Consider the following 27,013-nt stretch of genomic DNA (forward strand, 5'->3'; position numbering starts at 1 on the left):
TTATTGGGCTGCTAATCTGAACATTGTGTCTTTCTGGAGGGAAAGTTTACCTGAGATGAGACGGAAGGATATGCCTTCATGGCTTTTGATTGAGCAGGCCTCCTGTCAACGTTCCTCACTCCCTGCACTTGTTAATAGCCCATCATATGTGAAAAAAGCCACTTATGACTCCAATCCAGTCATTTGTCATACTCTTAGGATCTGGAAACAGATTAGGGATTTTCTTAACATACCCACTGTGTACATAGACAGCCCGATTAGCCGGAATCATGCTTTCCACCCTGCAATGGATGATGTGGTGTTTTCACAGTGGAGGGAGAAGGGGCTCACAACAATTGGTAATCTATACATAGATGGTCAGTTAGCTTCATTTCAACAACTACAGGCAAAGTTCAACATGCCAACAACACATTTTTCAGATACCTCCAAATCAGGAATTTCTTAAGGACACACATCCCACAGTATGGCATGAAGCCAAATAGTCCTACATTAGATAGCTTGATCCTTGTCAAACCCCATTCAAAAGGGTCGGTCTCCAGACTGTATGATGTGCTACAGGCCCACATAGAGGTATCCACAGACACCATTAAAAGGGCTTGGGAACAAGAACTTGGTTCAGAAATCTCAAATGAGGACTGGATAGAAGCTCTCAGGAATATAAACCACAGTTCAGTGAATGCCAGACACAACCTTGTACAGTTTAAGGTGATACACAGGTTACACTACTCAAAAGTAAAACTGCATAAAATATTCCCGGACACCTCACCACTGTGTGAGAGGTGCAAGCAGGAGGAGGGGGACGTTGTCCCACTTATTCTGGACATGCCCTAAATTACAGGCTTACTGGGCTCTCATTTTTGATTACTTATCTAAGGCCTTTGATAGAGTTCTAGCCCCAGACCCATTGATCGCTCTGTTTGGTACAGTTGATGGGAATAACCAGGAAGGGAAAGCTGTCTCTCTTTGTACTCTATTAGCCAAAAGGCTCATATTGCAATTTTGGAAATTGGAGACTGTACCTACCTTTGAAATGTGGTTACGGGATTTAGGGAATGTAATCCATATGGAAAAGATTCGATACAACACCTCCAATAGAAGTCCATTGTTTTACAAAATATGGCAGCCGATACTGGATAAATGGTCTAGTCCCGCTTCATAACTGGGCTGACGATCTGCTGCTACTCTGTGCTGTACTCCACTCAATATTTATTTTTGGCTGAACTACACTGCTTGTAATGACTATATGCTGTCTTCTTATACACGTACCACCTAATAGGATTTTGTTTTATTTTGTGTATGTGTGAGTTAACTTTTGTTTGTCCTCTAAACTGGCCATCCCATCCAACAGTACAATGAATGTCATTGTTTGTATTGCTGTCTCTTTTACTTTATTTTTATTGGAAAATAATAAACACATTATAAAAATAAAAAGAAAACACTGAACACCGCCTTAACATCTGTGACAACAAGGTTGTTACGCTTCCAGACTTTGGTCACATCCCGTGCCCTTCCCATGAGCCTAGACATCACCTCCCCAACATTCCCAGACCCAGTGTAACCCCTCTTCTCTAGGTAGACTTCCATTAACTCCTCCCACTCCAGGACAGAGTACTAATCTGAGCCATCACCCCTAAAAAGAGGTGGAGCACTAACATCTGACTTCACAACCAGATTCAGCTTGGACGCATCAATAAAGGTTGACCCACACTGCTCAGGCAGGGGAAACTGCTGGGGTTGGTGAGGGGGACGGGCAGGAGAAAGACTTGAAACCCCAGGCTGCAGTAAACTCGCTCTGATAGATTCTCCTATCTCTGAACCAATCTGCTTAATAAGGTCACTAAGCTGACTCGGAGCCGTCCCATTATCACGAGTACTGTGGATGATGGTACATCAAAAGACAGAGGTGGGATACCCTGGTCAGGTGGAACAAACAGCCTACCCCTCCCAGTGCTTGCAAACTCAGGACTAGCAAACGCTCTACTCCCAGGAGCTGACTGTACAATTGGTGTAAATGGAAGGACACCCCTCCCTCTACCCACACTAAAATCCCCAGCATAACACGTCTTATGGATTTGAAAATCTTCCATGGCTCAACAGAGCACTAAAATACAATGTAATTTAGTGCATTCAAATACCCCAAAAAATAAATGCAATAAACAAATTCATCCAAAACATACAAATAAGCACGAATACCTGTATCTAATGAATATGCTACATTCACTTTCACTGTTTACAGTATATATTCACTTACAGTAAGCCATCAACAAATTCACATGCGCAGGTCGTGCACCTCATCCACATGCACAGCTCCGGCGGTCGGCTTGAGCTGACCAGTCGGCAGGTCACGTAATTAGGACACTGCCACAACTGGAATTCTGATGGTTGGATAATTTTTATTCGACCTGCACACGAAGAGACAACACACAATATGTTAGCTCTTGGTGCAGCCAGAGCTCTCGGGCACCTTGCTAGTTGAAGGTCAGGCAAAGAGAACAGGTGCTGCATGCACACATTCAGTGCCTAACAACACACTATACAATACAAGTAAAATGATATACAACATAATTCTGACAAAATAAATGACATACCTGTACACGAAGAGACAACACACAATAGCTTAGCCCTTGGCGCAGCCACAGCTCTCGGGCACCTGCGTGAGCACATAGAAACTCACTGTCTAATCAGAGACTTCAACACATTAGTTCCCACAATGAGTTCATCAACCTGCCCATCAACAATAAGCACTGGGACTACATAACAGAAGCCATAAAGTTGATTTTTAAGTCACACATGCCCACTGGGCTAGTTTGTTCCCACCACAACCCACCAGGATGATGTCTGAAGGAGCTAGAAAGTTCCCCTCTACCACTCCTGCCTCCCTCAACCGAGGTACAATATCTGCGCGCAGAGTAGTAGCCATGGACCCACTATCTAACATCCCCTTCAGCTCAACTTTATCCTGTACTAGCACAGTGGTGTAAAACAAACTGTCATTCTGATTGTGTTCTGAAAAATGACTGTGTTGTTCTTGGGTACTGACTCACAAAAGTAAGAATAAACAGATTGGATATCATCATCAGTGGAGGAAAAATAAGAATGCCCCACATTGCCCTCCTCAGAACGGAGGCTTTCTAGTTTTCCTGAGACCTGCCAGTCTGTCCACATCCAGGGTTCTGTCGCTGCCCAGCCTCACTACAGTCAAAGCTCATGTGGCCCGGAGAAAAGCACTTGACGCACAGCTGGTGCATCTGACAGTGAGCTTTGGTCCAGTGATTAGTGCTTCCACAGTCAGCGCACTCATGCTGACGTTTGTGGAACTATTTACGGGGCCCTCTACATTTAACATGTTTAAGTCATTTAGCAGACGCTCTTATCCAGAGCGACTTACAGTTAGTGCATACGTAACTTTTTTTTTGACATTGACATTGACCTTGACATAAATAACGTATGTGGAACGTTACTACAACATACCAGCAACGACACGACAGGAAGAGCGCCGTGCGTGACACATGTAACAGCAGCTGGAGGAGTGGCCAAACCTCAAGCTAAACACAACAGAAATAACCAGGCACCACCACATAATGCTAAGGCTGACACACACACGTTCCCTTTTATAAACCGGGTGACTCGAGCCCTGAATGCTGATTGGCTGAAAGCTGTGGTATATCTGACCGTATAACATGGGTCACGTTGAGGGAGGAGGTCAGAGACCTGGCCGTGTGGTGCCAGGATAACAACCTCTCCCTCAACGTGACCAAGACAAAGGAGATGATTGTGGACTACAGGAAAAGAAAGAGGACTGAGCACGCCCCATTCTCATCGACGGGGCTGTAGTGGAACAGGTTGAGAGCTTCAAGTTCCTTGGTGTCCACATCACCAACGAACTATCATGGTCCAAACACACCAAGACAGTTGTGAAGAGGGCACGACAAAGCCTATTCCCCCTCAGGAGATTGAAAAGATTTGGCATGGGTCCTCAGATCCTCAAAAATTATACAGCTGCACCATCGAGAGCATCCTGACTAGTTGCATCACCGCCTGGTATGGCAACTGCTTGGCCTCCGACCGCAAGGCACTACAGAGGGTAGTGCGTACGGCCCAGTACATCACTGGGGCCAAGTTTCCTGCCATCCAGGACCTCTATACCAGGCGGTGTCAGAGGAAGGCCCTCAAAATTGTCAAAGACTCCAGCCACCCTAGTCATAGACTGTTCTCTCTGCTACCGCACGGGCAAGCGGTACCGGAGTGCCAAGTCTAGGTCCAAAAGACTTCTCAACAGCTTCTACCCCCAAGCCTTAAGACTCCTGAACAGCTAATCATGGCTACCCAGACTATTTGCACTGCCCCCCCACCCCATCCTTTTACGCTGCTGCTACTCTGTTAATTATTTATGCATAGTCACTTTAACTCTACCCACATGTACATATTACTTCAACTACCTCAACTAGCCGGTGCCCCCCGCACATTGACTCTGCACCGGTACCCCCCTGTATATATAGCCTCCCTACTGTTATTTTATTTTACTTCTGCTCTTTTTTTCTCAACACTTTTTTTGTTGTTGTTTTATTTTTACTTTTTTGTTAAAAATAAATGCACTGTTGGTTAAGGGCTGTAAGTAAGCATTTCACTGTAATGTCTGCACCTGTTGTATTTCGGCGCATGTGGCCAATAAAATTTGATTTGATTTGATTTGAAATGTATTTTGACTGTTCGAATTGCGTTGGTAACCAGTTTATAATAGCAATAAGGCACCTCTGGGGTTTGTGGTATAGGGCCAATATACCACGGCTAAGGGCTGTATCGAGGCACTCCGCGTTGCATCGTGCTTAAGAACAGCCCCTAGACGTGGTATATTGGCCATATACCACACCCCCTCGGGCCTTATTGCTTAAATATAGATGTACTGTACAGCACTAAGACAGCCATGACATTATTTGGAGAGACTACAAAGACTTATAGAGAAGCTATATAATTGATAGACTAAATCCAATAGACTGAGTCAAATACCTTTATACCTGGTTACAATGAACTGTAGTTCACTATGAAATGACCTGTGACTAGGGTTCCCAAAATTCCCAGAAATCCCTGTTGGAAGATTCCAGCAATCAGAACGGAATAAGCAGAAAATCTGGAATCCGAAAAAAAGAAGGAAAAAACAGAAACCCTACTGGTGACCTTTGACCTAGCTGGATGACCTTTACTTGGGTGTCAAACCTGGGGGGAAGGCCAAAGTGCAGGATCCAGTTGAGTCTGGCACCAAGTAGGACCACAACATCAGACTGGAGCAGAGCTCTGCAGTCCCCACCAAGACCATAGAACCAGGAGGATAGGAAGAGGAGGAGGAGGAGGAGGAAGAGAGGAGGAGGAGGATAGGAAGAGAGGAGGAGGAGGATAGGAAGAGAGGAGGAGGAGAGCAGGGACAAAACAAAATGTAATGAAAAGAGGCTAGTTATAGGAGTAGTGTAGTTGTTTGATTGACACCAGTTTACATTGACATGACCTGGCCAGGAGAGACTAGTTATAGATAGGGATTTCAGGAGTTTCCTGGTCCGTTCAAATGGTCAGGGAAATTCTTGGTCCTACTTATACAGTCAATGGTCTGTACATGAATATGATGCCAGCTGAGAGAAGGAGAGGCTGACCTGGAGCGGGCAGCAGCAACACAGTTGGGGTGATCGTCAGGCAGCACCCCTTTACCCATGGGGGTGGGCAGGAAGGGCAGGTCACACCCCTCCACCAGCTCCTTCAGAGCCCCCTCTGCTCTTCAATGGGCTGCACCTGCAGAGGGACACAGACAGAGGGCACTGCGACATGGATTTCAACAGACTGGCCTTCACAACTGGGATGCATTCAGCTGAGCAAAACGTTGTGCAACGTTCAGATAGAAATACAGCATGTAGAACGAACGTGCCTCTCGGACAGGTAGAATGAGAAATCATGTCAACAACATTTGTCGACTGAACGTGGCCCAGTTTTCAACTGAACCGTGGTACAGTGCTATATGTGTTACAGTGCGTCTCAGCTGGCTATTGATCTCTCTTGGACAGACGCACGTAACATAACTGGAAGTAGCGTCTGTCAACAGACTGGGATGTGACAACTTTGTTCCGATCGCTGATTTTTCACCACTAATCATTTGGACAAATCCCGATTTCGCAGGTGCTCACATCTTTTCAATTTCAGAACGGGAGGGGACATTTGGCCCATAAACTTGCCTGAAACTTGCAGAGAGTTTCCCGTTTAGGGGGTGGAGAGTTCGCAAGTGGCGTTAGTATCTTTCTCTTAACATCTCCCCAGACCTTATCCAAGTATCTGATGCAATTATGCAAGATTTTAGTTCTGTTTCCCCCAGATTATCTGGCTATTAAAAAAAGCAATGCCTACCTTTGCCAATGATGAGTAAAGGCCGTTTGGCTCCTTTCAGGACCGCCAGTGCTTCTGTGATCGCCATATGGTCAGCCATACTCACAGGAGGAGGTGGACTACAGGGCACCTCTCTGACAAAGGAAATAATAAATAATAGGTCAAACATTAAACATGTTACCTAGCAACTTTATTGCATATGTAAATAAACCATGAAGGTCTATCGAGGCTTATTGCTATTCTCTGATGAGAATATTTTGATATAGTGCTATATTTTCTAAGTAATTTAATTTCTGGTTCACTTCAGACGTTAAAAGGTATAACAAGATAAAATAAAAATGACTACGGTGATGTGAATTCAGAGGTATACATATTCAACAGTAACACATTAGTATACATTTTAAATGGATGAAAGACAGTGATGGCCACTAACCTGGCTCTGCTCCTGTCCAATTTAGCATTGACCATGTCCCCAGATATGTCTACGTATACAGCACCTGGACGTCCATACATGCTAGCGCGTGCTGCCTTAGACAGACCAAACACCCTTCCATTCAGATCAATTAAGGCTGTGCTGTGCTCTTATGAAGCAGTTAAGGTACCTTGCTAAGCTGGAAAATTAGAGGTCAGAAAACAGACAATTCCAGGTGATACCAAATGATATGAAGAGGACTACACAGAGGGAGTCAGAGTAGACTGTATACCTTCTCTACCACTGAGGAGATCATATCCAGACTGCTAGACCTAGCAGAAAACTTACTGTACAATCTGCATGCCTCCACCTGACAGAGAAAGAGGACCAAAAATAACAAATTATTTCCTCTTTCAGCAATTAAACTGCTAGGGCCAGTTTCCCAGACAGAGATTCTCCATTGAGTTTGCTTTTTAGTCCATGACTAGGCTTAATCTGTGTCCCGGGATACCATCCCCTAATGTTCAATAGTCAGAAATGTCATGGTTGAATCGGTACCTGTGGAAACTCTTGAAACGCCCCAGTGGTCTCTTGGTTTTGATCAGAGGAGCCTCCAATAACAATCACAGGCCTACAGAGAGAGAGGTATCACACAATGACATCAACTGACAAGCTGAGATAGTTTGGAGTCCTCAGATCATTTTTTGCAGTGTGCGGATAGCATCCCTTCTTTTGAAAGGCCACTGAACATGAGTAGTAGGGTCTTCTGTTTGTGGAGTTCTAGCATACCAGCAGTTCATGTTAGCGTTGGCCATTCCACCAAGTGAATGGATGAGTCCCGGTCCAGACACAACCAGACACGCACCTGGACTGGAGAGGAACAGACAGACAGAGGGAAAGACAGGAAGACAGGCAGACAGACACACAAAGGGTCAGACAGACAGGCAGACATAATTAGCAATGCAAAAAAGCTATGAAACTGACCCTCACACACTACACGCTCCTGTAGTCTATGTAAGGGTAGTTAATATCACATGATTTGGGGAGAGCTGGTTTAGTAATAAAAAGGTGGCTTATGGCTTGTTCATTGCGCATTCCCACATACTTGATTCCTGAGGCTTGAGCTGCCATAGCTACTTCAATGACTGGAACACCAACTATTCCAAACATATATTCTACATTCTGTAGAGAGATACATGTAGATACAGTATATTTACATTTTTAAAAACATTTTTAGTCATTTAGCAGACGCTCTTATCCAGAGCGACTTACAGTTAGTGAGTGCATACATTTTCATACTGAATTGTATATGAATTGTTACAATGTAGTTTAGATTTTCTTTGCATTGACACACACATTGGCATGCATCAACAAGGGTGTTAACATAGAGCTGCCAACTCTCACGCTTTCGCCGTGTGACACACGTTTTTGCCTGTTTTCACACGCACTCACGCCACACATCCAATTTCTCACGCAAAAAAAATTGGCCGAGACTCGTTCGTTCCTTTTTTCAAACTCCCCGACGGTAGATGGCGCTGATGAGCGCCATTGAACCATATGTGCTGCACCCCGAAGTTAGCGACAGAAGAATAGATACCATTGCCGCGAAAGTCAACATGAGATGAAACGGTCACTACCTCAAGAAGTCTGATAAGAAGCTGAGCTGAGACTAGGTATGTAACAATGAAATGTCATCCAATTGAATACTCACTCTCTTAAACTTTAAATCTTGAAATAAATTATTTGTTTGTGCGTGTGAACATGATTTAGTGTGGTGAATGTAAACTCAGCTGATTTCGAACAGGTAAGATGTATTCCAAAGAATTTAACATAAATACAGGAAATGTGTGCAATAGAAGTAGGTATGTTTTTGTAACTGAGAGTAGAGTTATTAAACCAACATGACCATTTTAATTGTTTAAGGTTTCAAAGATGTCCCGTAAGAGACCTTTGCCAGGACAAAAGCGAAACCTTTTATTTTAGTTAAAGAACCAGCCAAGTGAGAAAAGACAGACAAACACACTGACAGAACAGCCAGAACGATTGATAGAAACGACAGGACAACAGACAGAGGAGCAACACAAAGGACAGAGAGAGCAGGAGACAGGACAGACTGACAAACAAGCAGAGGAGCAACAGACAGGACAGATTGACGCCCATGCAGAGGAGCAACATACAGGACAAATAGAACAACCAACAGGGCAGATGGAAGGAGACACAGAGGGACAGACAGAAGAGATCCCCCCAATCCAACACCAGGGCCAGAAGAGTCGTGCTCTGGCTGGAGCAGCAACATATAGATCCATTTTCCAAAATGAGTGGACCTCTTCATGGCCATGTATTACCAGAGGGAGCGTCAACACGCACTACTGGTGTGCAGTCTGCCGTATTGAAAACTCATGTTGCCACCAGGGTGTGACAGATGTAGTGCGCCATATAAAAAGCAAAGGCCACCAAGATAAGCAACGAGCTCTCCAGTCCACAGCCACAATATCCCAATATGCAATGGCCGTTCCATCTGTAGGGGGTATGTCTGCACAAGAGGTTAAGGTATGATATGTGTAATGATTCTGTCAAGGTTCAGTCAAGAGTTTTGTGTTCTAGTTGATCACGGTAAAGTCATGGTTGATAGTTTTGACTAATTTGTGGTTTGTATTTCAGTGTAGTACAGTCCAGTTTTCTTAATTTGAGATCTTAGTTGCTGAATGTGTTTTTTTACCTGTGCCCTATTATCGCAGGCGTCTATTTTAAATAAACTATGGTCTTTTGGGAGGATTCATAATTTTTAATTTCTTACAGACAAGAAGGGCTGAGGTCAAAATGACAGCTGGGTTGGTAGTTCACAACGTCCCCCTAGCCTTTGCGGACCACCTGGGGCCTCTCCTAAAAGAATGTTTCGGAGATTCGAAGACAGCGCAGGAGTACAGGTGTGCCAGGACTAAGTCTTCCTGCATTACCAATGAAGCACTCGCACCACATTTCACACAGGAGCTTGTGAAGGAGATGAAAAAAAGCCCCGTATACCCTTGTTACGGATGGGTCGAATGACACTGGTATTTCACAAACTATTTGAGATTTTTCTCATCTGCAAAACATTAGCTTTGTGTATTTTTAAACATCTAATAACATGAACATCTGTATGATTCTAACTTGTCATTATAGGAGTGGAAAAGATGAACCCGCTTACTGTCCGGGTCTTCATGGGCAGCAAAGTTGTCCACCAGTTCTTAAATATGTGCACAACAAGTGGGAGGAGATGTGGGCCAGCAAGTGAGATCTTCACCAAAATTAAACTCCACCATAGAGGAGCATGGCATCCCTTGGGAGAACTGCATTGGTCTCTCAGTTTACAATGCAGCTGTGAACATTGGACCACGTAATTCCATTGCCTCTAGGGTGCTCCAGAAGCATCCCAACACCTATATTCATGGTTGTCCTTGTCATGTGGCACATAACACCGCCAAAGCTGCAGGAGTGGGATTTTTTAAAAGATTTTTAAAGTGAGTTAAGGCCTGATTTATCTTTACATGTAACTTTTTATTTGTATCCTAATTACGTGCATTGACTGAATGTGTTATGATTGATTTATGCATTGCAGGTGTCCGGTTTTGATTTGGAGGATATGGTAGTGGACATCGGTTACTGGTTCAAGGGTAGCACAAATCGGAAAGGATACCTGTCAGGTATGCATGTTTGATACTATTAAGTGTAATACTGAAATGCTGAGCTGTAGAAAATATATGATATGGATTTAATGTCTAAAACAGAGTTTTGTGAGCTCCATGAAGCGGAGTACATGGAGGTCCTCCTGCGTATCTCGGTCCGTTGGCTAAGCCTTGAAAGTTGTGTGACCAGGATCCTGAGGCTGTATGAACCTCTGGCCAGCTACTACAAATCTGCTAGTATGGTCATCCATTTTCAATTTCATTATGCAGCAACTACATGGATTGTTAGTCACATACTTGTATTAATGACAACCTCTTGTTTTGTGTTATTTATTGATTGATTCAAGATGAAAATCAGGCCAGGTTCAAGAGACTTGTGCAGACATTCACTGACCCCATGACATAAGTGTACCTGCTGTTCTTCCAAGCCACCGTACCAACTTTCACTTCTTTCAACTTGCTGCTTCAGAGAGAGCAGTCATCAATATTTTTGTTACATGATGAGGTGGGATTGGATTTTGCTGTTTTTTCCATTCTGTGTTTCTTGCTGATATCTGCAGGGGTCCTCTAAAACAGGTTTCACCTACTATTTTTGTAAATGTCTGTTATAGATGGTGAAATTCGTACGCAAGCTATGTTCCAAGTTTATGGTTCCAGCAGCTCTGCAGTGCCATGAGGAGCCTTGTGAAATTGCCTTTGAAGAAAAGGCAAACCATTTACCAGGTTAGTATTTGACTATTATTATGATCAAACACTGTGATATGTGATATTTAGCCTTGTACCTTATACCGATATGCTGTATTGGGTTCACAACCAGGGCTAAACTTAACAGATTACTCGACGAGGGTGAAATCACACCACAGCAGGTGGATTCATTCCATGAAGCTGTGTTGTGTTTCCTGACAAGTGCTGTGGACTATGCACTTAAGAAGCTGCCACTGGAAGAGCCACTGATCAAGCACGCACAATTTGTAGATGTACGGCAGAGGGCTGAAAGTGACATCGAAGATGTCCTGTACTTTGTTGAAAGGTTATTTTTTTTCTCTAATTATTGTCTATCATCTTAGCTAAAATACCCTGTGTTTTATGATGAGGTGTGTTCACTCCTAAACTGCACATGAGATATTCTTATGTGGCTTCTCCTCAAAGATGTGTATGAACTGCTGCTGGTTGATGACTATATACCTAAAACGTAACAACTTGTAACTCTACTTTCATAAATAGGTTTCCCCATCTCCTCCCATACCATTGGCCAGAGGAGCATGACCTTCTGGGTGAGGAGTTTCTAAATTATCAGACCATGCCAATGATATCCCTGTAGGACTAAACTGAAATGGAAAGCTTCTGGGCTGAAATGGCAACCCGGAAGCATAAGGTAATTTTCTTTTCCTTTTTTGTCTTTCCTTTTGGCAGGTGTGGCTTGGCTACATCTGTTGCTTAAAATTGTTGCATGCATATATGTGTCATGCATGTTTCAAATTATGCATGTTTTTATCTGAACTTTGTTAATGGATCAACCTACAGTATACTCACAGTATTAATCAATCAAAAATCAAGGTATGTTTTTCCATTGTGTTTTGGTGCATTTTCCATAGGTGACAGGAGCCAAAGAATTCGAGAGGCTTGCTGCCGTCGCCAAGCTTGTCCTGGTGTTGCCCCCATGCAAACGCAGATGCTGAGAGGGTGTTTTCAGTTGTGGGACTGAACAAAACCAAGAGAAGAAACAGCCTAGCATTGGATGGCACCCTGTCCTCAATAATGACCATAAAGATGGCCAATCTGGAGCCCTGCTTCAAATGGGAGCCCCCCTCCGATATCATCAAGGCCTCCAAGAAGGCCACAGGCCAGTATAACCATGCCGACAGATCATAGACAAGAGGCCCATTTGAGATGAGCCAGGTCTGCGCAGAATCGATCACCGGCGATCACCGCCCAATGCATGCTGGTTAGATTTGTGTCCGACTTGATCCCGACTTTCTCTGACGTCATGCACACACGGGCAACGATAACCTCATGAGATCAAGGCGGCCGCAGTTCTGAGATGCAGGCAGTGCAATTGCTTTTCACCGACTGCAGGACCCAGGCGGACCCAGGACAAAAACTCACTATGTTAACATATGCTATTCCACATAAACATCTAAATGTTTTTCTACAACAATATTAATAGTTAGCTATACCAGTGCAATGACCTTTGGCACACTTTCACAACTCGTAGTGCTACATTCTCACTGCCAAGGACATGATCAGCGACTAATATATTCTTAGCAACACGGTTACACAGTATAACACTGTTTTATATAAATTGCACACACTTCACCTGAGCTTTTAGTGCCTCTGCAATGAGCTGAGCCCCAGTCACATCTTCCATTATTATTGTCGAGAAATCTGTTCAAAGTGCAAACGCGGTTAGCAATGCTTTCTTGGACTTGTTGTTCAGTAGCTTATAAATCGTGTTTAGATCTCTTGCAAATCATTAGTTTTTGTCTGCTTTCCAGCATGCATTACATGAGTAGCTTTTTCTTCTTCAGTGAGGTTTATAGGCAGTTGGCATCCAACGTTATGGTGCATTACTGCCCCCTATTGTACAGAAGTGTGGACATGAGCCGTGCAATAGCAGTCATGAATATTTAATAAACTAGTAGCATTTTTCTTTTTTATTGCAAGAAATACATAATAAGCCCTCATTATGTGTTTATAACTGCACTTTACTTAACACTTAACTCAATTAAGTCATTATGAGTGTATGACAGTATGAAAAAAATCAAAAATGTATGCACTCACTAACTGTAAGTCGCTCTGGATAAGAGCTTCTACTAAATGACTAAAATGTAAAATGTAAATGACTTGAGTGTATGCATTATAGATATAGGCTTCATAGAAAGTGTTACAAATGTTCTCCTGTCATCTTATAGGAGATCCATTCATGGATTTAGTTATGGCTTGAGAATGTGACTGGTCTACGGAGTTCTCCTTTATGTCTGTCTTTATATGTGACAACAACTTTTCTGTATTATGTGTATTTCCACAATCAATAATCATAAACGGTACTTCACTATGAATACTTTTGACTATGTGGTTTGAAGTACTTTACCGTTCTCTTGCACATACATGAAGACTACTATAGACAGAAATCAATGCAGTAATGTTTTATTAAATAAAGGCTCTGATTAAAATATCATATTAATAAAATCAGGCATTTGGCTAATTCTTCTTCCCAGAAGCTCCTCTGAATGGTTTGGAGATGGCTCTGGAGAGAGCGTGTAACACCCTGACTATGAGTGGGCGTTTACAGGACTGGGACTCCTGGGGAGCAGGGGCCGGTGTGGTTGTCAGGTCCTCCTTGGGAGGGGGAGTGGATGGAACCTCTGGAACCTCACACTCAGCATCTGTCATAAGAACATTTCATAATCAGAAAATGAATGTGTGTGTTTGTGTCTGTCCGTCTGCCTGCCTGCCTGTCCGTCTGCCTGCCTGCCTGCCTGTCTGTCTGTCTGTCTGCCTGCCCGTCCGTCTGCCTGTCCGTCTGTCTGCCTGTCTGCCCGTCCGTCTGCCTGTCTGTCCGTCTGCCTGTCTGTCCGTCTGCCTGCCTGTCCGTCTGCCTGTCTGTCTGTCTGTCTGTCTGCCTGTCTGTCTGCCTGTCCGTCTGCCTGCCTGCCTGCCTGCCTGTCCGTCTGCCTGTCTGTCCGTCGGTCTGCCTGTATCTGTTGTCACTGTTTTAACAAGCTTGTCATAGGGTGATACATCAATATGACATTATCGATGCTTATCACTTACCCTGTGAAATATGAGTCTCTCTGAGACGTTTGGTAGGCAGTGCATCCTGTTTAGGGTGGCTCTTCGGTTCCCCTTTTGTCTTGAACAGCTGTTGACAAAACACATCAGGACAACTGAGCCTGTGTAAAATACAGAGTGTGCATCCCAAAAGGCACCCTATTCGCTACGTAAGGCACAACTTTTGAAAAGGGCCCATAGGCGCTGGTAAAAAGTAGTTCACTATATAGGGAATAGGGTGCCATTAGGGACATAGCCATTGACTCTCTCCCATGTGTATTAGGATTGCATTACAGCGTCCTCACTCAACCTCCTAAAGACAATGACAACAGTATTGTTCTAATGCTGAGAGACAATAGGGGTGTAGTGAATCTGTAGGGTAAATTTCAGCCCTGCCTTACAGATGTAATCTCAAAACACAGAGCACCCTACCTTAATCATGATCTTTGGAAACGTATGCATTTTCGGTAGGAAACGCCACTTCCTGTTCTTCTTAGTCTCTTCCCCTCTGGCAGAGGGAAGACGGGCCATGCCGTCAGCCTTTACATCAGCCGGGCTAAGGCTCCTGGCAGGGAATTCCTCAGTAGCCTTAAGGTCAGCTACAACACCATGAGTGATGTCACTTGTGGCATTGCTGGTGTCTGAGTGAGAAGAGCACGCTAGTGTGACCGACCTGTGTACAATAACTGGGAGAAGAGGACGCAGCCATTGAAGTCAGTCACTGCATCCCAAATGGCATTCTCTTCACTTTATAGTGCACTACTTTTGACCAGGACCCATAGGGTCTGGTCAAAAGTAGTGCACTAAATATGGAAGAAGGTGCCATTTTGGACACACCCAGTGAATTTTACATCATAAAACGCAATGTATTGAGCATGTTACAATTAAGTCCTATGCAGATGAAAAGAGGTACTTTCACTTACCATCCTCCATTGTAGACTTGGACACATAAGTCAGGCTGTCCATCACCACGTCTGTCATCAACTTGATGACCTGATCCAAAACCATTTCAGCCGATGGTGGCATAGGCCTTCCCATACACTGCCCCAGGAGTCTCCTAACAGAAGTCTGGGCAAAGTTGTAAATGAGCTCTGAGGCATCGTCCTTTGACAGCTTCCTCAGGGCTGGTTTAGGCAGCGCTGGTTGAGAGAGGCTTCTGTGGCCAACCATGGATTGAAGCTGGCGGTTTATGGTTATCTCCTGAATGAGACCATGGACCTTTGTGATCAGGTTGCCAGATGCACCTTGAAGGGCTTCAACTGACAGGAGCCTATCCAGATGTTCTTCTGCTGAAGTCATCTCTGGGTCGTCCGTCTTCAATGTGTCCATTATAGTTTTCACTATGATATTGGTGTCAGATATGTTTATTTCTTGTTGGCTCACAAGCGTTGACCGTGAACCTGTCTCGTCCATTGCGATAGAGGTATGGGATTCTGTCCTTGTGATCTCATCGGCAGCCCTCATGTCAGGCAACTGGTCAAGGCTCTCCAGTACAGAGTCTAACATGTTAGTGGCTATCAGACACTCCTCACTTGCAATCTGCCCAACAGATGAACTCTCAGAGTTGGCCACTCTACACTTGATCACATTTAGGATCAAGCTGAGCGTCTTCTTTGCAGTTTTGCTAAAGCCTTCTTGGCTGACTGCCACTGTTACGTCTTTTAGAGCCACAAGAGGTTTGCAACTTTCACTCAATCCACTGCCGTGGAGAGGAGAGGCTCTCTTCAAACTGTTGTTGCTCACAACTGACATACTCCTGGTGGGCAGAGTGACATCCTCACTGCATGTGTCAATTACATGGTGGTCTGTTGAAGAGCCACTCGAAGACAGAAGGGTTTTAGACCTTTTAGCCAAACAGACTTTTGACAAAGGCTTCTCACTTCTCACAGACGGAGGGCGGCTCCTGTCCTCAACAAGAGCAGTGTCAGCGGACTTAGAATGTCTGAGTGTCTCCACAGGGGTGGAGTCCAGCACATATTTGGCTGTGGTGACTGACACTGGTGGAAAAGAGAAAAAGATGTTCAGTCTATCCTTTACTCTGTGGTACATGGTTTGAGCAGCATCCAATAAGTTGTCAAAGACAACTCTGGGTTTGAGCTGGAACTCCAGCTTTTTCTCTCCTAGTGGGAAGGAGTCTGCGTCGTCCACAGTGTACTGGGATACACTTTCAAGGTCTTGCATGATAATATTTACTATATCTTCGGCTGTAGAAACCGCATGGTGTGAGAAGGTGGTGCTAGGCATGCTCTGTAGCAAAGAATGGCTGGCTTTGCTAGCAGCTCTGAGAATGGTCTCACTCACAATGTGTTTGGCCTTAGCTCGGAACTCAGCACTGTGAAAGCTCTGGATGGAAATGTTAGAGGTTCTGCTGGCTGCACTAAGAGATCGCGTGAGTGTGGCAATCTCGGCTGACGTCACATCACTCGAAATGGTGAGGTCCTCCAATTTCGAAATTATCGAGTCCAACTTCTGGTTGAAGTCGAAGGATGATTTTGACGTGCTCTCCCCAACGGAAGCGGAGCAGTCTTCCTTTGAAGTGTCCACCCTCAGCACCGAGATCACCTGTTTGATTACCCCTTTAGTGCAGGTGTCGAGGGTGAGCTGGTAGGCTGAGGCTGAGGACTTAGAAGGGGTCTTACTGTCTGTCTTCTGTACAGGAGACACTGCCAAAGTGGCCTCAGTTACAGGAGATTCCTGCACAGTGGCCTCAGTTACAAGTAGTCCAGTTGCAGAAAGCTCGATTTGCACAGGAGTATTTTTTCCCTCAGTGCGATGGTGGGAGGTGAACAGCTTCCTTAGTTTGTCCAGGGTTTTGGTATAAATCTTCTGGGAACCTGAACTCACTTCCACCCAGAACATTTTGTGACCTGATTTCGTACGCATGGAGGCCTTATTGACCTCAGATACCTCATGCAGGTCGGAAATAATTCCACCAAAGAGATCAGAGGATGCCTCCTCAATATTCTCTGAGGAAACATGGACAGATAGGATTTCCGACAGTTTCCCACAAGTGTCGGTTTTATCCAGCGCAGCAGTATATGTCACAGCTGCATCCTGAATGACCTGAATGATGCATTGCTCAGCTTTGACAATATACTCCTCCACTGGTTGACCATGGAGTTTGTCAACTTTATCAGCAGGGAGCTCCTTCTGAATACTCACATTCTCCTCTGATGGGCATGGGTTGTTGAAGATAATGCTCTCAGTGACCATCTTAGAGGAGGCGAGAGATGAGTCGAGAAGCAGAGATCTGTATATTGTCGAGGTGGACATCTCTGGGTGCTTTATCACAGCAGCCTCCTCCAAAATGGCCGACGGGCCCTGGAGGATGTCAGAGATATCCATGTCCTCAATGGTCTCTACCAGAGACGATAGTAGGTCTCTGGCTGCCAGGTTGGTAGGTCTCTGGTTCTCGAGCTCTGTTTTGATTGCTTGACAGGCAGTTGCCAGAGCAACAACAGAGCGAGAACACAACTGCTTCAAGGTGGAGTCAGAAAAAGATGATGACAGATCTGTCATGGACATGGTGGAGAGTTGACTCTCAGAGACAAATGGGCTGAGTTTGACAGACACCTGTCTGACCAAGTCCTCAGCAAGAGCTCTCATATCTATTGCTCCACTAGCTGAGTTGTGGGAGCAGGCACTCTGTGGACTTGACGGGTTCCTGTTATCCAAAAATCCTGTTATCCAAAAAACCTCAAGTACAAGATCCACAACATCGGATGACACTTCTGTCACTCTGTTGTCGGACAGAAATGTACTTGGATGAATGGTGCCTGCATTCACAGTCCAGTCGCAAATGGAGTTGTTGGACTGACTCTGGACTAGTGGAACTAGACAGGTTTCACTTGGACCTTGGCCAAAGAGCTCTGCCATTTTGAGCAGAACTGATCTTAAGACCTTTGACTTGGAAATGTTCAGCAGTGGGTCGTTGTTGGACAGTCTGGTGGATGGTCTGCTAGCCGATCTGTGAACCACTAGGCTTTGTATTTCTGCCGAAATGGCAGTTAGAAAATAGGTCAAGGGGCTGGACGCTCTCCCCTCATTTCCTCCGTTGGCTTTAGCCTTGATGATGCTATCTATGATGATGACTATGACCTGTCCAGCCAGAGGACCCAAGATGGCCTCAAGCTCCCTCTCTAACTCAAGGGGAGACTTGTGGCTGAGCGCAATATGCTCTATGGCATGGGAATACATCTTAGAAGTCGCCCTGCTTAGCATCTCTTGGGCAAACTGTTGACTTGCTGAGATACTTCCAGTCAGCAGAACTAGAGTTCCCTGACTGACACTTCGCATTAGCTCAGCCAATCTGGAGTTGAGAAGGTTTATAACCAACTCGACAATACCCATCATAAACTTGCCATTCGTTGACATTTTGTTAGGTCTGTATTTCTCCTGTCTACTCCGTTTGGGCGGCGTGCGATGTCACCCTGCGACTGGCCGCTCTGGACCATGTCGAAGACAGAGTCCTCAGAGATGCCAAACACAGATCTCAGTGGTGCTGAGTGTGGTCTGTGTCTCATCTCTCTATCGCCACCCTCAGGTGAGGAGACATATCGCTCTTCGTTCTCACTTAGCAAAGAGGTCATGGACCTGCAGAATGCACAACAGAAATGAATAGTATATGGTAACAAAATAAAAAATATGATCCAAGAATTTGGGACACAAACTCAACCTTGTTATTGTTATTCAAAGGAAGCATTGTGAACCATCTCAAACCACACTCAGACCAAACATTAACATTCAGAGTAAACGTTTTAGAGTGGTTGTGTAGTATCTAAGTAGTATTTCTCACTAAGTGGATCTGGAATGGATATTTGTACCTATAACAGGAAATACCTGCAAAAAGAGGAGGGGATAGAGCTAGGTATCTGTGAGAGGAGGAGATAGGGCTAGATACCTGTGAGAGGAGGGGATAGGGCTAGGTACCTGTGAGAGGAGGGGATAGGGATAGGTACCTGTGAGAGGAGGGGATAGGGCTAGGTACCTGTGAGAGGCGTGGATAGGTGTAGGTACCTGTGAGAGGAGGGGATAGGGCTAGGTACCTGTGAAAGGAGGGGATAGGGCTAGGTACTTTTGAGAGGCGTGGATAGGGGTAGGTACCTGTGAGAGAAGGGGATAGGGCTAGGTACCTTTGAGAGGCGTGGATAGGGGTAGGTACCTGTGAGAGGAGGGGATAGGGGTAGGTACCTGTGAGAGGAGAGGATAGGGCTAGGTACCTTTGAGAGGAGGGGATAGGGCTAGGTACCTGTGAGAGGAGAGGATAGGGCTAGGTACCTTTGAGAGGAGGGGATAGGGCTAGGTACCTGTGAGAGGCATGGATAGGGCTAGGTACCTGTTAGAGGCATGGATAGGGCTAGGTACCTGTGAGAGGAGGTGATAGGGCTAGGTACCTGTTAGAGGCATGGATAGGGCTAGGTACCTGTGAGAGGCGGGGATAGGGCTAGGGTACCTGTGAGGGGCGTGGATAGGGCTAGGTACCTGTGAGAGGAGGGGATAGGGCTAGGTACCTGTGAGAGGAGGGGATAGGGCTAGGTACCTGTGAGAGGAGGGGATAGGGCTAGGTACCTTTGAGAGGCGTGGATAGGGGTAGGTACCTGTGAGAGGAGGGGATAGGGCTAGGTACCTTTGAGAGGCGTGGATAGGGGTAGGTACCTGTGAGAGGAGGGGATAGGGGTAGGTATCTGTGAGAGGAGAGGATAGGGCTAGGTACCTTTGAGAGGAGGGGATAGGGCTAGGTACCTGTGAGAGGAGAGGATAGGGCTAGGTACCTGTGAGAGGAGGGGATAGGGGTAGGTACCTGTGAGAGGAGGGGAAAGGCGTGGGAATGCGTGTGCTGTAGGCAGTTCTGGCGCTGGTGCACCTGCTGGCTCCTCCACTACAGCTGAATCTGACGCTACGGCCAAGAGAGGTCACCTCTCCTGAATCATTACTTCCTGATCCAGAAGAGCTTGGCGAATCAGAGAGCTCTATCTGCATGGTGAGGTCAAGGGCGGGAACAACCACAGTGGATGTAGACTCCATCACCCATGCTACAATATCCATGCACTTGGCACTAAACTCATGTCTGCTCATCTGCAATGTTAAAAGACCATACAGAGTTAGTTTGTTAAAGGGGCTGCACTGATATAAAACTTAGAACCATTTACTCAAGCTAGTCAATTAAAGCAGTGGTTCAGGATTAAAGGTCCTGCAGGATTTCCACAAATGAATGTTTGGTCCATTTTACCAACATTAACTACTTTAGAGGTGACTATAACTCACCCCGGCACGCATATTCTCACTCAGCAGATTCCAATGGCTGAAAAGTAAATAAATGCAAGTACACAATGAACCACATGACATTACCTCTATTATCTTAGACTACGTAATGGATGGACATTATCTCTATTATTTTAGATTAACCTCTATTATTTATTATTATTATATATTATTATTATTTTAGATTACGTTATGGATGGACATTACCTCTATTATTTTAGATTACGTTATGGATGGACATTACCTCTATTATTTTAGATTATGTTATGGATGGACATTACCTCTATTATCTTAGATTACGTTATGGATGGACATTACCTCTATTATCTTAGACTACGTTATGGATGGACCTCTATGGAACTAGGCCACACCCAGACATCCCTGATTGGTTATTTGGTCCGTTGAGTCCTTTGTATTGGCCCGAGACTATGGGAGACTCTCAATCTCCTCGCCTCCTTCTCAAAACCCATTGGATGAGAAGTTCAGAAGGGCGGGACCTCTGGCTTTCTCATCCAATGGGTTTTGAGAAGAGAGGACACGAGGAGTATGCAATTGAGATAGGGGAACATATCTAGGGGATGCATGGGGAAGCCAAAGAGCAACTTACTCGTCCTTCATGTCCTGCACAAAGGTGTGTAGGTCTGGGTAGCTTCTCTTTCCCCTGCTGAGGGTGAGGCTGGTCTGGGAAGTTTCATCCTTGTGGGTCACGGTAGTGAATGTCACCACTGCATCCTGATTGCGACAACAGAAAGCAGAGTTAGGCTGGAATTCAATTTTGCGTAATTAAAACACAAAATATCTCAATGAAATGTCATACATGTAATAGAAAAATACATCATACCTCCTGCGACTGAGATGGGATGGCAACAGCCTCGTCCAACTCACTCATTCCTTCAACCTCCTGCGACTGAGATGGGATGGCCACAGCCTCGTCCAACTCACTCTCTCCTTCAACCTCCTGTGACTGAGATGGGATGGCAACAGCCTCGTCCAACTCACTCTCTCCTTCAACCTCCTGCGACTGAGATGGGATGGCAACAGCCTCGGTCCAACTCACTATCTCCTTCAACCTCCTGCGACTGAGATGGGATGGCAACAGCCTCGTCCAACTCACTCTCTCCTTCAACCTCCTGCGACTGAGATGGGATGGCAACAGCCTCGTCCAACTCACTATCTCCTTCATCCTCCTGCGACTCAGATGGGATGGCAACAGCCTCGTCCAACTCACTCCCTCCTTCAATCTCCTGCGACTGAGATGGGATGGCAACAGCCTTGTCCAACTTACTCTCTCCTTCAACCTCCTGTGACTGAGATGGGATGGCAACAGCTTCGTCCAACTCACTCTCTCCTTCAACCTCCTGTGACTGAGTTGGGGGTATCTGTCTCTAGAACAGCCTCGTCCAACTTGGTTAGTCTCTCAGCCTCTCTGTGATCTTTATGGGATCTAGATAGAGAAAGGGAATCTCTCTTAGGTCACTGCTATAATGTGAGTGTGAGGATGTGTTCCAATTATAGAATTAGTATCATAGAATTAGAATCATTCTAGAATTAGAATAGAATCACTCAAATTCTATGGCTCCAATACTCTTGAGATGACTCGGCCTATCCAGAGCCAAATATTTAGAGAATTCTGCCAACTTTTAAAAGGACTCAATGTTAGCGCCTTAGAGCCTTTCATTTTATCCTTTCATTATAAGTAAATTCTAATTATAGATGTTCAGTTACATAGCATTGTTTAAAATGTCAACATTGCCCATGGGGAGCCAGCTGTCATATGGATATCTACTGTGTCATGTAATGTATACATAAACTCAGCAAAAAAAGAAAACGTCCCTTTTTCAGGATCTTTCAAAGATAATTTGTAAAAATTCAAATAACTTCACAGATCTTCATTGTAAAGGGTGTAAACACTGTTTACCATGCTAGTCCCCTGTAGCTCAGTTGGTAGAGCATGGCGCTTAAACGCCAGGGTTGTGGGTTTGTTTCCCACGAGGTGCCTGTATGAAAATGTATGCACTCACTAACTGTAAGTCGCTCTGGATAAGAGTGTCTGCTAAATGACTAAAATGTAAAATGTTGTTCAATGCATTGAACCATAAACAATTAATGAACATGCACCTGTGGAAAGGTCATTAAGACACTAACAGCTTACAGACGGTAGTTATGAAAACTTAGGACCCTAAAGAGGCCTTTCTACTGACTCTGAAAAACACCAAAAGAAAAATGCCCAGGGTCCCTGCTCATCTGCGTGAACGTGCCTTAGGCATGCTGCAAGGAGGCATGAGGACTGCAGATGTGGCCAGGGCAATAAATTGCAATGTCCGTACTGTGAGACGCCTAAGACAGCGCTATAGGGAGACAGGACGGACAGCTGATCGTCCTCGCAGTGGCAGACCACGTGTAACAACACCTGCACAGGATCGGAACATCCGAACATCACACCTGCGGGACAGGTACAGGATGGCAACAACAACTGCCCGAGTTACACCAGGAACGCACAATCCCTCCATCAGTGCTCAGACTGTCCGTAATAGGCTGAGAGAGGCTGGACTGAGGGCTTGTAGGCCTGTTGTAAGGCAAGTCCTCACCAGACATCACCGGCAACAACGTCGCCTATGGGCACAAACACACCGTCGCTGGACCAGACAGGACTGGCTAAAAAAGTGCTCTTCACTGACGAGTCGCGGTTTTGTCTCATCAGGGGTGATGGTCGGATTCGTGTTTATCGTCGAAGGAATGAGTGATACACCGAGGCCTGTACTCTGGAGCGGGATCGATTTGGAGGTGGATCTTGGGCGGTGTGTCACAGCATCATCGGACTGAGCTTGTTGTCATTGCAGGAAATCTCAACGCTGTGCGTTACAGGGAAGACATCCTCCTCCCTCATGTGGTACCCTTCCTGCAGGCTCATCCTGACATGACCCTCCAGCATGACAATGCCACCAGCCATACTGCTCGTTCTGTGCGTGATTTCCTGCAAGACAGGAATGTCAGTGTTCTGCCATGAAGAGCCTGGATCTGTTGGATCGGAGGGTGAGGGCTAGGATTTAGCCATTCCCCCCAGAAATGTCTGGGAACTTGCAGGTGCCTTGGTGGAAGAGTGGGGTAACATCTCACAGCAAGAACTGGCAAATCTGGTGCAGTCCATGAGGAGGAGATGCACTGCAGTACTTAATGCAGCTGGTGGCCACACCAGATACTGTTACTTTTGATTTTGACCCCCCTTTGTTCTGTTGGTCAGCACGTCTGTGGAACTTGTTCAGTTTATGTCTCAGTTGTTGAATCTTGTTATGTTCATACAAATATTTACACGTTAAGTTTGCTGAAAATAAACGCAGTTGACAGTGAGAGGACGTTTCTTTTTTGCTGAGTTTATATCTCAATGTCCCAACTCTCTAAATACATGGCTCTGGGCCTACCTCTCCATAGGCGGTGTCCTTTGACCTACTACTGAATCTGTAGGCCTATGTGATCCTGTAACCAGTCACAAATGTGTCATTAGTGTAAATCACTTACCTGACTTCCTTCATAACATCAGCTTCATTGATGGGGTCATCCAGGTCTATGAGGGTGAGGTCATTCCCACTGACCTCTGACCTCTGAAAGACAGCACAAAGTCATGTTTAGATGTCACCTACTGTGTCGCCTTTTGCCGTGTTCAAAACAACTGGGAAATCTCTGACTTCCGACTTCAGTGCGTTCAAGACAACTGGGAAATAGGGAAAAAAACAAGCTCCGACTGGGAAAAATCATTTTGAACAGTCATCCAACTCGAATTCCAAGTCGGAAGCTTAGCGCGGCTTAGCGGGTCATGTTTTGGAGGACGCCTGACTCGACCTTCACCTCTCCCGAGCCTGCTGGGGAGTTGCAGCGATGAGACAAGATCGTAACAAGATCGTAACTACCAATTGGATATCACGAAAAATTGGGGAGAAAAAAGGGGGTAAAATTACCACCACAAAATGTAAAAAGGAATTCCAAGTCGGAAACTCTGGCATCTTTCTAGAGCTCCGACTTTCCGACCTGAAGATCTTACGGACATGATTTGACCTAGTTATTTTTTTCGAGTTCCCAGTTGCCTTGAGAGCACCATTAACCCAACTCTCATTGTCACATCATAATGCATCATATTCAGAGAAATATAATCACCAGAACATCATATCAGGTGTACAGTTCAGTTTACCAGTCAAATTGCCAAGGTCAGAGGCTCTATCCTTTCTAGTGATTCTATTGCTATGGTCACATAATAATGCATCATATCTATGCTTGTGTCCGAAATAGCACCCTAGTTCCAATATAGTGCACTTCTTTTGGCTGGAGCCTATAGAGTCCCACAGTATGAGTCATAATGCCCATAAAACCTAGTGGTCAAACAGGAAATGGTTCCAATCGTTTTTCCACCATTCATTTTTCCCATTGGGGATTTTAGAAACACTTAAAATAAGGTCTGTGTTTCGTGTGGAGGCTTACCCTGGTGTGACATTTTGATAACCGTGTAAATCTCTCTAGGACAAGGTGACTTATCAATATATTCGCCTGTATTTACCTCCCAAAAATGTAATGCTTATTAGCTGCTAATGTTGCTATCATAAAGAACTACAAATATTACGTTTAAGTCATTTAGCAGACGCTCTTATCCAGAGCGACTTACAGTTAGTGAATACATATATATTTTTATACTGGCCCCCGTGGGACTCGAACCCACAACCCTGGCGTTGCAAACGCCATGCTCTAGCAACTGAGCTACATCCCTGCCGGCCATTCCCTCCCCTACCCTGGGCGACGCTGGGCCAATTGTGCGCCGCCCATGAGTCTCCCGGTCACGGCCGGCTGCGACAGAGCCTGGATTCGAACGAGGATCTCTGGTGGCACAGTTAGCACTGCGATGCGGCGCCTTGGACCACTGCGCCACTCAGGAGACTTATGCCAAATGCCATGATGATCATGCTGATCGAGGCAAAGGTAAGAATCTCTGGATTAACTATCTAATGTTAGCTAAATGTAGTAATGAATAAATTGGCTGCATTTCTTTAAATGGACAATTCTGTGAACTGTCTAGTGCAAGTCTTAAATTGACACAATACCCGTTAGCAAAGGTGTCAGCTAGAGATGACATGCAGGAGCTTGCAGGGATTTGTAGTTTTGCATGATGTCTACTTTGATGCTAATTAGCATTTTCGAATCTGAGAGTAAATAGAGCCGAATATCCTGATAAAAGTCAACTTGTCCGAGAGAGATTTACAGGGTAAGCCTACACGAAATACAGCCCTTATTTTATGTGTTTCTAAAATCGCCTATGGGAAAAATGAATGGTGGAAAAACGATTGGAACCATTTCCCTGTTTGACCGCTAGGTTTTATGGGTATTATCACACCTCCACTGTAACACTCTATAGAGGGGTTGGTTGTTTAGCAACAAAACTGGCATGCAACTATGGGGCAAAATAGACAGGGTTTGACTTAGACAACATGTAAACTATATTTAGTCTCTAAATGTTTAATGCAAACATAAATACATTTGAACAATGAACTCGTATCAAATACATTGTTACAGTTGTTGTTGGTTAGCTAGGTAGCGAATTTTAGCCATTGCACAGACATGATATCAGTCAAAACACCTCAAAACAAGACTTGGTATCAATAACACCATACAACGAGCTGAAACATGCCACAGAGCTACGATTCCCCACATGGCAGCTTGTTGTTAGCTGAGGTTCAGAATCATAACAAGATACCACGACTTCCGGCCATCGATGCGCGAGCATCATTTTTCGTGACATCAGCCAACCCTTCTATGGCTCCTAGTCAAAAGTAGTGCACTAGCTCCTGGTCAAAAGTAGTGCACTAGCCTACATAGGGAATAGGGTGCCATTTAGGGACGTATTTATGAAGGCGCTGTCATAACCTTTGACCCCCATTTGACCCACAGCAGATTCTACTTACTGTACCTTTAGCCAACTCTCATGACTCCCCGGCCATAGACTTTCTAGTTTGATATTACAGCATGAATAGCACACTATTTCATTTGTTAAACAATATTTAATCCACAGTAATTAATATAATTGAAGATTTAAAAAATAAATAACATGCCTACCTTGAACTCTTTATTCTCCATCTCCTTGCAAAATCAGCACATTTCCTTGCCAAAATGAACAGCATCCAGAGCGAAAACAACGCAATCCTCCAGCACTAGGGAGGATTAGACTGAACTGCTCCAGCGGTTTTTGATCAGTTTAAACGTTTATCAGTGATGGCCGTAACAATGACCTGTACAGATTTGACGCACTTTCGATCTCGTGCTGATGCAACTCTCTGTGTTGTTGAAAGCTCATGTATGAAATCCCCAAGTTGTAAACAAATGTAGGCTATTGTTGCCCTTAAAACTGTAATGTTGAGGACGCCATGAAAAATAAAATACATAACCCACACCGTTAGGCCAAGGTACATGCAATTGTCATCATTTTGCCAATAGACTTCTTTTTCCTTGTTGTATGTAGCCTTTCTTTTGGGATTAGCACCACTGTCACCTAGAAATTGATACT

The 27,013-nt window shown here is 44.9% G+C and overlaps 2 protein-coding genes, 3 long non-coding RNA genes and 1 pseudogene across 8 annotated transcripts; 1 reads left to right on the plus strand and 5 right to left on the minus strand.

Annotated features, from left to right (window-relative positions):
• Positions 1-5,163: 5,163 nt before the first annotated feature.
• LOC123488433 lies at positions 5,164-6,896 on the minus strand (annotated as a pseudogene).
• LOC121564397 (2-hydroxyacyl-CoA lyase 1-like) lies at positions 6,884-13,084 on the minus strand. Of its 2 annotated transcripts, none has more exons than XM_045219343.1 (6): positions 12,758-13,084; positions 7,881-7,957; positions 7,565-7,645; positions 7,334-7,406; positions 7,068-7,145; positions 6,884-6,974 (listed from the first exon to the last, which is right to left on the minus strand). In XM_045219343.1, exons 1-6 carry the CDS (start codon positions 12,806-12,808, stop codon positions 6,957-6,959), a joined length of 378 nt encoding a protein of 125 aa, XP_045075278.1. In that variant the 5' UTR covers positions 12,809-13,084; the 3' UTR covers positions 6,884-6,956. The 2 variants fall into 2 exon arrangements, with proteins under 2 accessions (XP_045075278.1, XP_045075279.1); XM_045219344.1 differs by having other exon boundaries at positions 6,905-6,974; positions 7,124-7,145; positions 12,758-13,077.
• On the plus strand, positions 10,852-11,289 carry LOC123488432. Its single transcript, XR_006660076.1, has 3 exons — positions 10,852-10,945; positions 11,052-11,163; positions 11,273-11,289. It is a non-coding gene; the product is annotated as an uncharacterized LOC123488432 (long non-coding RNA).
• Positions 13,085-13,571: 487 nt separating the features above from the next.
• On the minus strand, positions 13,572-18,368 carry LOC123488431. 2 transcript variants are annotated; one of them, XM_045219342.1, is made up of 4 exons: positions 15,135-18,368; positions 14,644-14,852; positions 14,215-14,302; positions 13,572-13,826 (listed from the first exon to the last, which is right to left on the minus strand). In XM_045219342.1, the coding sequence occupies exons 1-4, from the start codon at positions 18,085-18,087 to the stop codon at positions 13,642-13,644; spliced, it is 3,435 nt and encodes a 1,144-aa protein (XP_045075277.1). In that variant the 5' UTR covers positions 18,088-18,368; the 3' UTR covers positions 13,572-13,641. The 2 variants fall into 2 exon arrangements, with proteins under 2 accessions (XP_045075277.1, XP_045075276.1); XM_045219341.1 differs by having other exon boundaries at positions 14,644-14,897.
• Positions 18,369-20,145: 1,777 nt separating this feature from the next.
• LOC123488435 lies at positions 20,146-21,800 on the minus strand. 2 transcript variants are annotated; one of them, XR_006660078.1, is made up of 4 exons: positions 21,771-21,800; positions 21,080-21,204; positions 20,476-20,512; positions 20,146-20,286 (listed from the first exon to the last, which is right to left on the minus strand). It is a non-coding gene; the product is annotated as an uncharacterized LOC123488435 (long non-coding RNA). The 2 variants fall into 2 exon arrangements; XR_006660079.1 differs by lacking the exon at positions 21,771-21,800 and adding an exon at positions 21,428-21,467.
• Positions 21,801-21,844: 44 nt separating this feature from the next.
• LOC123488434 lies at positions 21,845-26,625 on the minus strand. The gene is made up of 3 exons (XR_006660077.1): positions 26,566-26,625; positions 23,989-24,071; positions 21,845-21,916 (listed from the first exon to the last, which is right to left on the minus strand). It is a non-coding gene; the product is annotated as an uncharacterized LOC123488434 (long non-coding RNA).
• Positions 26,626-27,013: the final 388 nt, after the last annotated feature.

Source organism: Coregonus clupeaformis, unplaced genomic scaffold, assembly GCF_020615455.1.
Source record: "Coregonus clupeaformis isolate EN_2021a unplaced genomic scaffold, ASM2061545v1 scaf2289, whole genome shotgun sequence".
NCBI lineage: Eukaryota > Metazoa > Chordata > Actinopteri > Salmoniformes > Salmonidae > Coregonus > Coregonus clupeaformis.